Raw genomic sequence first — 13,531 nt, forward strand, 5'->3', positions numbered from 1 at the left:
GCTATACCGCATTCAATATCCCAAGATCCTTTGCGTCTTGTATGTTTAAAATGAGCCGGATGTACTTGTACTGCAGTATGAATGGCTTGCGAGGAGGAATGGGTGCGTTGTGTGCTTGTGCGAGTGAATGAGTGAGTGAATGTGGTGTGATTGATTTGTTTGAATCTTTAAAAACCTACACACTGATCTTATTTGATCCGATCTGAGTTGAGCCCTGCTCGGTTCGGAAATGATAGGAAACCCGCTTGCGAGCCTCCGCGGTGATGAGCAGCCGGCATGTCGATGCTCCAGGGCCTCCACGCTTCATGCTGTGGTCAGAGGTGATGAATTGATCAGATATACTAGTTCTGGCTGGGCTTGAGTTCATCTCGAGCTTCACGATGAACAATGAGTATAGAGGCGATTCTGATCTTACCACAACTGAAGAGCGGCCCGATGGGAGTTTGGACCGCTGCAAACCCGGACGACCAGATCGGACTTTTCAAACTTCACCCCGAAACAAAAAGCATATGCCTGCGTGTCTGTAATCTGTTACCACATCAGGTTGTCCGTTGGCGTGTCTGTATACATATTTCTTATGTGGTGAGGGACAAAGGGAAGGGCAGCAAGTCTGCCACGAAGGAGTCGGGTTATAGTTTAGCCGTTTGTCTTTTTTATGAGGAAAACCCCCCTCAGGAAAACAAAACAAACAAAAAACTTCGGTCACCCAAGCAAAATTCTGGTATGCTATTCGTTTTTATAGAAGTTTAAGTTTTCCAGAAGAGATTTACAGATCGTGTTGTGATTTCATAAACGTGCCCATTTTAAGATGTCTTCAGTGAAAATAACTGTTACGAAAACGTTTTTCAATCATACTACGTTATACGAAAAGCTTTACATACATATTTTCAGGTTTTATGTCCGTTCGTTAAAGGCACATTTATGCAAGTGTAAATTTCAAACACGCATTTCAATTAAAAAAGGAACGTTCATCAAAAATCTTCGTACGACTTTGATTTTATTTTTCTTTTTTTCGGTCTTTTCTGCAGGGTTTGGTTTTCCGCCCACAACGCGAAAATTCTCGCGATGAAAGGCGAGTATTTCGTTTGTGACGAACACGTTGTGTATACACGTGATTCCTCTGGGCCAATTACCGCTCAGCACGGAGAAGGAGAAGCGCGCGAGGGCTAACAAGTCTGTCGTGCCGACCGACGCGGGTTTACGCTGCGGCTCGCCGTTTTGTGCAGTTATGGTCGAGCCTGTGAAGAAACGGCGCCTGTTACAGGCTTACAACGAAAGCTCACGGTCCACTGGCTCTCAAACCAGTTCGAACACAGCTCAGTTGGCTGGTAAAGGTGAAGAAGAGGGTCGCATGGATGGCTCTATACTTCGCCTGGCCATGAAAAACTTCCTGTAAGTCACTCCCTCTCGGCTGTCAGTCATCGTTGTCGGTGTGACGTCGTCGTCGGTATTGTGTTATTATCTTTATATATATATGAAAAGAGAGAGTCAATAATACAATTCCAGATGTCCGTCTGTTGTCAACAACCCCCCCCCCCCTCCCACACACACACACACACACACACACACACACACACACACACACACACACACACACAGAGTAGCAGCGTTCAGCTGTTTCCTCTTTGAATACGTCGTTACTAGGTCAAATATGGAGCAAACAACTAAATAAAATACCGCACAAATAAAAACATAAGAAAGTTTTTGAAGTGGACTGCTCTTCAAAACATGCATATTTCCCGTCTTGCAGAACCTACGACTACGCTGAGGTCTGTCCTGGTCCCAACTTAAACATGATTGTGGGAGCAAATGGAACTGGGAAATCAAGTATTGTTTGCGCCATCTGTCTTGGCCTGGCTGGGAAGACTGCTGTCCTGGGAAGAGGAGACAAGGTAAACAACAGAGTCAAGTCATATTTTTGAGCAGAGTTCTGAATCAAAGTGTCAATGTTAACTGCTAATGTCAAATAAGGTATTTTTATGATCTTATTTTCTGAACTTGGTCTGAATTGTATTGCTGTTAACATTCAGTTTTTCATTGCATTCCTCTTATTTTTATTTTCAGGTTGGATTGTACGTCAAACGTGGGTGTCTTAAAGGATCCATTGAGATTGAACTGTAAGATCTGTGAAAGAGTTAACGCTTCACATCTACAAAATACACAATGCTGCCGGATAAAATTTGAATGTTGCCTGACGACAGTGTGTTTACGATTTGTTTTTGCTCAGGTTCAAGCGTGGTGGTAATGTCGTGATCAACAGAGAGATTCATGCGGAAAACAATCAGTCTCTGTGGACGATTAATGGGAAACACAGTAACCAGAAGTCAGTGGAGGAAGAGGTCAGAAATCTGCACATTCAAGTCAGCAACCTCTGCCAGTTTCTGCCTCAGGTAGGAATGTGTCGCTGCAACATCGTGACATAGTTTACATTTTAATAAACTGTAATTTTATTTTATTTAATCCTCACACTTCGTCATCTTCAAAACATGCAGAGCTGGAATGTGATCTTCAATCTCAGTTTGGTTGGTTGGTTTGTCCCCTCAGGAGAAAGTGGGAGAGTTTGCCAAGATGTCCAAAGTTGAGTTGCTGGAGGCCACAGAAAAGTCGGTGGGGTCGCCGGAGATGTTTGAGTACCACTGTCAGCTCAAAAACTTTCGTACCAAAGAGCGTGAACTGGAGGTAAACTCAAGACTTCTGCGAACATTATTTGTTTACATGGAGTTGTCACAATCGGTCACTCGTTAATTTTATAATCAGAATGATTGATCAATTTTTAATATTTTATTACATCTCAATGGGATAGACAAAGTCATAGAAATCTGTATAATAGGAAGGATTCTTTTCTGAATGAAGTCCAGAGGAGTTAAGCTCTTTCAGGATGTAGGAAAAGTGGCATGCCTTCTTCTTTAAGAGGAGCCCCCATGTCTTTTATGTTTACTTATTTTGCCTAAATATTTGTTGACTCTTGCGCCCACTTTAAAATGAAAGATTTTTATTTTGGGATGCACCGATACCACTTTTTTTTACAGAACCGATAGAGTACGAGGCATTTCATTGCTCACCAATGCCAGTACTGAGTACTTATAAGGCCATTACATATTATATAACATTGCTTGGATTATTTACAATTTTTCTGCTCTGTTAACAACATTTCTCTGCATGTTTATATAGAACGTGGGTGACTTTCACAAGTTTCACTGCAGTACAAAAACCAACATTTAACAATTGTCACATACAGTACATGCATATACAACTGTTATCAGTGTTGTGGTATTGGCGTGTATTTTACAAGTACGAGTAGAGTACTAAAAAGACATATGTCACATCTGCTTCCATTGACTTTCCGATGACACTTGCAGAACACTGTGAAAGAGAAAGCCAACTTCCTTGAGAAAGCCCGGCAGAGGAATGAGAGGAACAAACTGGACGTGAACCGTTACTACGAAAGGAAGCGTCATCTGGAAGTCATTGAGCTGCTGGAAAAGAAGAAGCCATTGGTGGTGAGCGTCTCCATCAGTGAGCTATGTCTAAGCAGGGAAGGTTATTAAACACTGCTGCAATTAAAACAGTCCCTCCGAATCTTTCCTTGTGGTTAATAGGAGTATGAGACCACCCGCAAGGACCACGAAGCCGCGAAGAAGGAGCGGGACGAGACTAAAACACAGCTCGTTGCTCTGAAGCAGGCCAAGGCGCCCATTGTGAGGAAGATCCAGCAGATCGAGGAGCAGTTGCAGCCCATAGAGGCACAAATAAAGGCCAAGGTAGACAATGCAGATCTTGTTTTTGTTTTGTTACATAACCGTCATTAAGATGACCATAAAACTGTAACGCTTCACCTCAAGGAGCCCATTAAGCCGCCATGCGTATGTCCTCATACGACTCGTATTTTTTGAATAGACGACGGTCATCAAAGATGCCTCTCTGAAATGCAAGCAGAAACAAGATCAACTGGACCGAAAACACCAAGAGGTAAAATGATTCTTTCCTTTTTAGCGCACAGAGGAAAGCGAGTTACTGCCCTTTATTCATTCATTCATTCATTCATTCATTCTTACAGCAACAATATAGTGCAAAAAAAGGAAAATTACCATTTTGGGGCGAAAGATGTTCATGGTGTTTGGTTCTCCACCGCAACAAGACCTTAAGAATATGAATAATGCTATTTATTTGAGATGTGAATAAATCGCATCTATCCCCTTGTAGTCATAATCACAAGTCACCCTTAATGCCACTTGTGACTAGGCTTTACACGATCACGATTTTTGGGCCGATCAGTGAGTTTAAATAAACCGATTACTGATCCGATCATGTGATGAGCAATATTTAAATTACTTGTTTATGTCGACGAGGGGGGGGGGGCGGAGAAGAGGTGTCCCCGAAATATACGGGACAAAGTGAAGTGCGTCCCGTATCAGTTCATTACGGGACAGGTTTTTTAGTTGCCAAATATGGGACAATCATTTTTTTTTACGGGAGTAGACCACAGACGGAAATCAAATGAGGTTTTGTCATTTCCCCTAAAAAACGGGACAAATTGTGTCCCGGGAGAGATTTTATTTTTCCCGGGACAGGTGGGGAAAAAAAGAGAACAATTCTTTTTCTTTCTCCGCGCTGCGTTTCTTGAACTCGACATGCTCCTCCGTGTGTATCTTTTCCAAGTGCCTGATTAAATTTGTCGTGTTGAAATTTTTTTGCCGATGTTCCCCCGCGAGGTACTGTAGCGTTGCATATATTGCAGATCGCTTGTGCTATGTCTGTTTCTCTCACTTTCAAAAACTTCCACACCTCCGACATGTTTGTTTGTGTTGCCCATGGATGTTGCTGTCGTGAAGATTCAAAGAAATCTCTTCTTTGCAGATCGAGGACATTAAACAACGTCTCAGGCTGAAACAGATGGAGGAGGAAGAGCACCAGAAGCGAATCAGCAACACCAGGCGGAACATCAAGGATTTGATGTCGGAGCTGGCCAAAGTCGCCGACCAGCCAGACGTGACGCCGAAGATCAACAACATCAACGACGAGCTTCGCCGCATCCAGGTGGACAAAGCCAGGGTGGAAGGGGAGATGTCGGACCTGCGCAGGGAGAGAGAAAACATCCGCGCCGAGATGAAGAGTGAGAGTTCACGAAAAAGAGCAGCGTCCGTGTGAAACTGTCGACTCACCCATTATAACCATTAAAGGGGTGGTGCAGTCAGTTTTCCACCAGCACTGTATGCAGTCGTTTAATTTTGGGGGACCGACCGACAGCCAATAAGAGGAATGACTCTCAGCTTAGAGTAACTTAAGCCACATGCAGCTGCAGTTGGCTGCCGGGAAGGTTTTAGTGCTGATCTCACTCACTGAGCAGCTCAACATCAACATTTTTTTTTTCAGTGTTGGAGAAAAAGCTGAATGACATGAACAGCATGATGAAAGCCAAAGAGGAGAGGCTGCGAGGGCGCTTCAGGGACACGTACACCGCCCTCCAGTGGCTAAGACAGAACAAGCACCTCTATTCGGGAAAAGTTTACGAACCAATGATGCTCGTGGTGAGTGTTGAGCGGGTGATGCGCTCGCATGAGCGGTTGAAGTGTATGTGAGTGAAATGGTTTCACCATGTCGACAACTCCCTGCATCCTGCCATCGTTATACACTGGGCTTATATGAGTCGACAGCAGTTAGCAGTGTGCTTCTAGTCTGATATTTAGGGCTCTGTTTCCAATTCCTCAGATCAACGTGAAAGACCACCGCTATGCCAAGTACGTGGAGAACCACATCTCACTCCATGACCTGCGAGCGTTTGTTTTCCAGAAGAAGGAGGACATGGAGATGTTCATGAGAGAGGTCAGTCCGCCGCACCCTGCAGGTGACGCTACTGCAGAGTAGTTAGAAAGTTTAGACGCAGCAGACGCATGTTGTGCGTGTGTTTTTGTCCTTGAGACTCAAGTTTGTTTTTGCTCTGACTTTCAGGTTCGTGACAAGCAGAACTTGAAAGTTAACTCTGTCTTTTCCGTGGACTCACTTTCTACACAACAACCAGCTCGTGACATCGAGTCTCTGAGGTGAGAGGGCACACTTTCCTTAAGCTGCAGTGCATTAAAAAATGTTAACTTGAAATATGTTAAAATCTTTACAAAATTGACACTTTTTTTGTCTTTTCAGCATAATTCACTTTCTTTTAACACAAGTTTTTTACTCTGATTCTTTTTTCTTTTTGGTGGCAGCCAAACTAGCAGCGGTTGCAAATCGTCCCTTGGCCAGGGTGTATTGATGCAAAAGCTATAATTCCAACTCTAAATCTCAAACTTGACATTTTGCTGCAGGCACTTTGGGTTCTTCACGTACCTCCGTGAGACGTTTGAGGCCCCCGACGAGGTGATGAGCTACCTCTGTCAGCAGTACAAGGTGCACAACGTCCCCGTGGGCAACGAGCAGACTAAAGCCATGATCGGAACGGTACTGATGGCACCTCACACATTAATTCCACATTCGTTTTGGGGATTGTCGGCAAAGGTTCTCAGTTTTCCAGCTCATCAAAGTCTTGAATGTTCAGTGAAGGCAACTGTACTGATTTGCAGTAACTTGGAAGATGTTTGATCTTTCTTCTGAAAGGCTTCTGAGAACAGAAGAGAGGCAAATGTCTTTTGAGTTTCAGCACCATGTTTTAACGAGGCTGCATGCTTCCATTCTAATGTACTGTGCTCTTAGTCACTTAGTGTAACTGTATACTCTTCATTTTAAAATAGCATCTATTAAACAATGTATCGCTATCGTCTTATTTGTGAATCTTTGATTTCGTCGTTAGAATTGAAACTTTCAGCATCTCTGTTTTCACAAGCATTGATATTTGTTGCAGTGCACAAATGCAACAGGCTTTAACTTTAATTTTCTGTAAAGCCTGATTATAATTGTTGCCACCATCCTGAGGAACTGAAATGATTTTCCCCAAAACTAGAACCTCCCGTTCGCGTTCATCTGGTTCTTCCTGCTGGAGTCTTGCAGTTTGATTTGTCTTTGATTTCTGCGGCAGGTAATTAAAGAACCCAACCTGAGAGTGTTCTTCACAACGGACGAAAGATACACAGTGAAGAAGTCCTTCTACTCCCACAAGATTAGCACCACCAACTCTTCTATTCCCACCTCCCAATATCTCACCATCACTGTGGACGCGGAGCAGAAACGTCAGCTGGAGCAGCAGATAAAGGTAAAAAAAAAAAGGAGTCACGTTCAGTGGCAGGAGGCCCGGCGCAGTGCACCCAGCGTTCTCTAATCAAACTCTGCCGTTGGTGCCACCGTCTGACTGTCACCAGGACTGTCAGTCGAAGGTTCGAGACATTGATGAACAGCAGAGGGCCTTGGAGAAAAACGTGGCGGCGCTGAACCTCCGCGACAACGAGCTGCTAGCAGAGAAGAAGAGGCTCTGCGAGCTGAAAGGGAAGAAGAGACAGCTGGAGCAAAAGATTAGCACCAAACAGGACAGGTAGGTATTCCGTGGTAAATAAACAACGTCCTCCGCTTTCCATGTAAGCGGAGCCGGAATGATCTGGCGCAACGGTTCAGTTTCCCCACGCTTTGGTATGCATCGATTTTGATATCGCAATATAAAACTACTTCGACTAGCAAAGGTAATATTGTATTGTAAAAATAATTAAAGCACACATATAATCAAACCACAAACTTTATTTGAAATGGAAACAGTACATCAGCTCAAATTAAACAAACATAAAGCCACACAAATTAAATATAAAATTTACGACTATCTAATAAAAATAAGCAAAATTATAATCCACTCACAGCCGAGTCAAGACATTTTTACATGATTGCCAGGTGGGCTGGGGTGACTCAAATAATGTATAAAGGGATTTTATTAAAAGGTATTATTATTTTACAAATGGTGAAATATTTATTTATAACAGGCTGAAAATAAATCTCTTTATATGGATATACTATTACACTTGTTGATCTTAGAAAATGGGCTCAGCAATGTAATGTCGATTATTTTAGGTAAATGTATGTGTTCAGTAACCTGCACACTCACGTGAAAGCGTCACGAAAGCGCTGAGCAACAAATGGGCACGCAGGACTTTATCTGAATATGTTCTCCAGACGTCTGACATGCCTTTTCACAGGAGTGGAAGTGGACTTCTCTGACCTGCTCCCCCTGTTCTTTCAGTCTGAAGCAGATGGAGAACAATGTCATCGACCTGAAGAAGGTGGAAGCGGAGACCACAGAGAAAATTGCGGCCGTCATCACCCAGAAAGTCACCATCGTCGCTGCGTTCATCGACCAGATGAAGGTGAGAGCCGCTGCACTCAAAAGTGAAGGACCTGAATGTGACAGCGTAACGGTAATATAAACAAAAGTAGTAACATGTGTGATTCTTCTCGTCTCTTCCTCACTTGCAGCTGAGGGCCAAGCTCAGCATGGAGAAGGTGCACCTGGCTCTGGAGACGGTGGGGCTGACGGCCGAGAAGACCAAGCTGGAGCACGACTGTAGGGAAGGCGCGTCTGAGCTCAAGAGCCTGGAAGTAAGAGCGCGCACGCACGCACACACATTCACACACTCGTACACACCTTTCTACAAACACTGTGTCGTTGCAGCAAAGATACGAGCGTCTGGACCAGAGGAGGGTGCAGCTGAACGAACAGTGCAAAAGTCTGCTGCGCAAAGCCAAGGCCACCTGCAACATGACGGGCGACCAGTCGTGGCCTGAACACCTGCGCACGGTCAGTGTTTTGAGTGGCCCACTGTGTTTTGAACTGGTCCGTGTTGCTGCTTCTGCTGCTGCGAACCCCCCCTTTTTTGAAGACCACATAATAATATTGAATGAAAAATAATGTATTGTTATGTTCTGTGGATGCAGGCTTTTAGCAAACTGCCCGACACGCTGGACGAGATCGACGCCCGGCTGAACGAGGAACGCGCCAGAACCGAGTGCTTCTCCGGCCTTAATGAAAATGTGAGTGCACTTGTGAACACGCTGATGGAATTTCTGTTTTTTTTTTTAAAATCCATTATCTTAATATCTGTGTGATAATATCTCAGTATTTATACAGATACATATTTGAAATTAATATATATATTCAAAGTGAGGATGATCATCTTCCAGTAATGCATGGAAACTCACATTTTAAAGGTCCATCGAATATCCCAATTACCATATCTTTAGTGAAGCTGCCTTGCACTAATTTTTTTTTTCTTTTCAAAAACCACTGCAGAGTTCAAAGAGAGCAGCATATTTAGCCCTCTGTTTACAACCACCTTCAACAATGCTGTGCCATAATCCTGGCTAAAACTTAAGCTTTGTTGGAACTTCCACATGTTTGAAAGGCAAGAAAGGCAAATGAAATGTTCACCATGAGCCACATTTAGTTAGAAAGCTGTTGTGAATTGTGTGCTCAATGTGGGTCCAGCTAAATGCTTTAGGAGACTGTGGGACATTTTTTTTTTTTAATTCTCATGTATTTTAAGGTGGTGGAGGAGTACAACAGGAGGGAGCAGGAGATCAAACACCTGGAGAAGGAGCTGGAAGAAAAAAGCAACAATCTGAGCGCGTACCGGCAGAAAATTACCGAGGTTTGGAGTTTGTTGGGTTGGGCTGTTGAGTCGCCGAGAACTGTGGCGCATTCTGTCATATCATATGTTTCATCTTTGTGTGTGCGTGTCTTCCAGGCTAAGGAGCGTTGGCTGAACCCGCTCAAGCAGCTGGTGGAACAGATCAACAACAAGTTCAGTGACTTCTTCCGCTCCATGCAGTGTGCAGGAGAAGTGGATCTGCACACAGAGAACGAGGTCAACATGATTTTTTTATTTTTTATTTTTGTTGGGTTGATCTGAAAGGTTTTTGCTTTTATTATTTGGCCTTTTACACATCCGAGGCAGGTTTTGCTTGAAAGAAATCTGACTGGTCTGAGCTTCATCGCGGTCATCCTCTGCTTTTGTTTCACGCAGGAGGAGTACGACAAGTACGGGATCCGTATCCGAGTGAAGTTTCACAGCCACACGCAGCTGCACGAGCTGACGCCGCACCATCAGAGTGGCGGAGAGCGCAGCGTCTCCACCATGCTCTACCTCATGGCCCTGCAGGAGCTCAACCGCTGCCCCTTCAGGGTGGTGGATGAGATCAACCAGGTAACACACACACACACACACACACACACACACACACACAGAGTAATAAAAGGTCTATAACATAGGTGTCAAACTCTGGCCCGCAGTGTAATTGTATTTGGCTCACCGGTATTAAACAGCACATAGAGTGCTAATACTGCGAATCCCAGAATGCTCTGCTGGTATTTTGGCACGTCAATCAAGACAATATGTTCATTGAAGGATATTATTATGTCTTCATTGGCTTATTGTTGTTATGTATTATCAGCCCGTGGAAAAAGGCTACTGTTGAAATTAAAATCAGAAGTCTGAAATTAAAGTTGAGTTTTTTTTTATTTGAAATTTGATTTTGCGTGCATGCAGTATGAAGTTATGTATTGTATAGTATTAAGATTTGCTTGCTCCATATTCAGGTTGAAGCATAACTTGTTTGGGGTCCATATACAAAGGTTCACTGTGACATCTGGAGGAAAATTTCTTTCAATGAATATCAATGTTGGCCCAAGACTTTGTCCAAGTTTGAAATTTTGGCCCCACTGTGCATTTGAGTTTGACATCCCTGGTCTACAGTATAAGATCGGAAAAAGATGGAAAATTGAGACCTTTAAGGATTTAAAGATAAGACTCTTTAATAACACTGTGCTTTTTTTTAGTGCTTGTGACTGACGTTTTGTATTTGCTCTTGGGAAGGGAATGGATCCAGTGAATGAGAGAAGAGTTTTCAATATTGTGGTGCGCACGGCCTGCAAGGAAACAACATCCCAGTACTTCTTCATTACACCTAAAGTAAGGAGTGTGTAGCCTGTTTGTGTGTGTGTGTGTGTGTGTGTGTGTGTGTGTGTGTGTGTGTGTGTGTGTGTGTGTGTGTGTGTGTGTGTGCGTGTGTGTGTGCGTGCGTGTGTGCGTGCGTGCGTGTGCGTGCGTGCGTGTGTGCGTGCGTGCGTGTGTGCGTGCGTGTGTGTGTGTCCCTCATCCCTCATCCGTGAGAGTCAGTGCTCACAACTTTTTTTGGTTCTTCAGCTGCTGCAGAACCTCCAGTACGCCAACGAGATGATGGTCCTCTGTGTCCACAACGGCACCAACATGCTGCCCCCGAATGAATGGAGCGAGAGGAAGTTCATCAAAAGGTGCCTCGGTCGTAAAGCCAGGGCTTCACATCAGACATAGTTTGATTGTTTGTTTGGTTGGACCTTTCTTTTTTCTCAGTGTTCCGGGTCCAATGTTTATACGAATCTTGCGAAGGGAACGTTTTAGTTTGTAATTTGTTCAGAAGCACAATGTTAAATGCGTTCATATAATTTAATGTTAAGAAAAGAGCAGATTTGTTTAGTTATAACATTGGGCTGAGCCCCTGTTTTAATACTGTTGATGGAATTTGCTAAATCCTTTGAAAATAAAAACACGTACAACCTTAATTTAACCTTTTGTCGAAACTTGTGTATTTCTAAATGTGAATAAATCACACAGACACACACACATAAATGTACATACAAAAAAATCTAGCTTCATTTAAACTTAACAATTCTTAATCAGTTGGTAACAACAGCCTTTAATGCATGTTTTCCACGTGTGATTTTGTGTATAATGATGAATACAATTGTTTACTTGTTACAAAGTGTCTAAGGAAACAATCGGCATGTCAGCTGCTTGGAAAGGCCAAGTGAAGCAGCACTACAGTCCCTTTTGGTGTATGGACACAAGCAGATAAAACAAAACCTCTTAATATTTACAGAGAGTGTAATACCAGGAACATCATGTTGAATGAGGCCATTTTCTCACAGGCGTGGCCCTTATTGCAAACACCTGCAGATGGTAAAAATAATAGCTTATCATTCTGGTCATAAAGTCTCCTGGCAAAGTCATATTGTCAACAGATTCAGTGAATTTCCGCTGCAGTTAAATTCCACCTGCCTGATATCTTGCCAGTTAACGCGACTTCATTTTTTCAGTGACTGAACCTTACCCATGATTCACTTGATGCTGTGAATGGAGTTCCTCTGAGGATCAACCCACACTCGGATGTCCTCCTCTTGCTCCTTCTCCTGCACGTCTTTCTGCTCCCTATAAATCCATGTGAGAAAAATAAAGAATAAGTCCCAGTGAAATTGGACTTAGGAAACAAAACAAACTAACATAAAAAAACAAAACAAATTGACATTTCATTGTTTGGCCAACATTTCACTTGTCTACCTTTGGTGCTCAGGCACTGTTTCCTTCTGGTATGACATCTGGTGCTTCGTCTTGAAGGAGTCATTGTGATGGTCATACACAGACTTCAGCTGGAAGTCCAGGCTGTCTCTCAGGGGCTGATGTTCAAAGAGAAAGCGGCAGTTGCAGACGGAGAGAAATATTTATTTCCTAAGGTCAAAATCTGGCTTTTTGGTTTGGTCACCTGACTCTTGCAGTGCGTGACACTCCGCAGAGTGCTGGCCAAAGTGGCTGCATCATGGAGGCGACACCAGGGTTCCTCACTTTGGGCGAGGTGGGTGGGCTGGTTGTACGTTTTTCTCTGCACAGTGGGGCAAAAATATGACTCAGAATTTGTGAAAACAAATCACTCAAAAGAAAGTCAATTTGTGGATGAATGACAGCAGGTCTCAGTAACCATGATTTGGCATTTATACTGTATCAAACCAAGTCAAATCCCTCTATTGTCATTGCACCGAGTACAACAACATTTGAATGCAAGAAAATCCGGACAAGGTAGTAAAGACGCAGATGTATATATACACGTACGACTCTTTTTAAACTATTTAACCTGCTCATATGATTAATTAAGAAATAACTTGCTATTCTATATATAATGCTTTATAAGCTATTTTAAAACCAGCAGAGTTTTAATTTGATTAGTCTAGCTTCAGCAGAAGACTAGATGCTTTCCTTTTACTGTAACACTTTGAACATCATAACATACAACAGCTTAAGATACGCCACGTTTGATGCCTCGCCCTGGGTAAATGTCTTGTTCAAAGTGTGACACTCACCGGAAGCGGCCGGAACCCGCTGAGAGTGAAGCCGTTTTCAAACTTCGGGGAGGGATAAGGATCCCGTTTAGACATATTAAATGCGCAGAGGAGGACGTGTTGTGTATTTTGTTATCGAGAGCACAACCTTTGTTAACCTTTGTCGTTTCCAAGCAACCACAAACTTCCGGCGGACTCCGATGAAAGTCGATACAATACATGCAATACATGTCCGATTATTTCATGATTTGAGACGCTTTTTTTTTTTCAATGGAATAGGATTGTCAGAAATATATATATATATTTTTAAACATTTGTAATGTGAAGACGAACATTTTGACGAGCATTTTAAGTTGTATGTGGCCGACGGATGGATTATGTCGCCATCTAGTGGGTTGATAGAGCACAAGAAGATATCCGTAAAATATCGAATGATGACACTGCCGATATCTGTAAAAATAGTAAAATAAATAATAT

The 13,531-nt window shown here is 43.1% G+C and overlaps 2 protein-coding genes and 1 non-coding gene across 3 annotated transcripts; 2 read left to right on the forward strand and 1 right to left on the reverse strand.

Moving 5' to 3' along the window:
- The first annotated feature begins 27 nt into the window (after positions 1-27).
- On the forward strand, positions 28-414 carry LOC142888650 (small Cajal body-specific RNA 2). The gene has a single exon (XR_012926731.1).
- smc5 (structural maintenance of chromosomes 5) lies at positions 73-11,506 on the forward strand. The gene is made up of 25 exons (XM_076026407.1): positions 73-320; positions 1,029-1,392; positions 1,751-1,892; positions 2,065-2,117; positions 2,228-2,390; positions 2,545-2,679; positions 3,360-3,500; positions 3,600-3,761; positions 3,898-3,969; positions 4,858-5,113; positions 5,374-5,528; positions 5,710-5,823; positions 5,950-6,041; positions 6,303-6,435; positions 7,010-7,183; positions 7,290-7,459; positions 8,153-8,276; positions 8,386-8,508; positions 8,582-8,707; positions 8,845-8,940; positions 9,453-9,557; positions 9,654-9,773; positions 9,933-10,112; positions 10,782-10,877; positions 11,112-11,506. Exons 2-25 carry the CDS (start codon positions 1,229-1,231, stop codon positions 11,256-11,258), a joined length of 3,243 nt encoding a protein of 1,080 aa, XP_075882522.1. The 5' UTR covers positions 73-320; positions 1,029-1,228; the 3' UTR covers positions 11,259-11,506.
- Positions 11,507-13,218, reverse strand: cfap276 (cilia and flagella associated protein 276). Its single transcript, XM_076026408.1, has 5 exons — positions 13,076-13,218; positions 12,484-12,600; positions 12,282-12,397; positions 12,055-12,152; positions 11,507-11,894 (listed from the first exon to the last, which is right to left on the reverse strand). The coding sequence occupies exons 1-4, from the start codon at positions 13,148-13,150 to the stop codon at positions 12,062-12,064; spliced, it is 399 nt and encodes a 132-aa protein (XP_075882523.1). The 5' UTR covers positions 13,151-13,218; the 3' UTR covers positions 11,507-11,894; positions 12,055-12,061.
- Positions 13,219-13,531: the final 313 nt, after the last annotated feature.

This window comes from Nelusetta ayraudi, unplaced genomic scaffold, assembly GCF_046127955.1.
Source record: "Nelusetta ayraudi isolate G7.1 ecotype Tasmania unplaced genomic scaffold, CSIRO-AGI_Nayr_v1 ptg000019l, whole genome shotgun sequence".
In the NCBI taxonomy this organism is placed as follows: domain Eukaryota; kingdom Metazoa; phylum Chordata; class Actinopteri; order Tetraodontiformes; family Monacanthidae; genus Nelusetta; species Nelusetta ayraudi.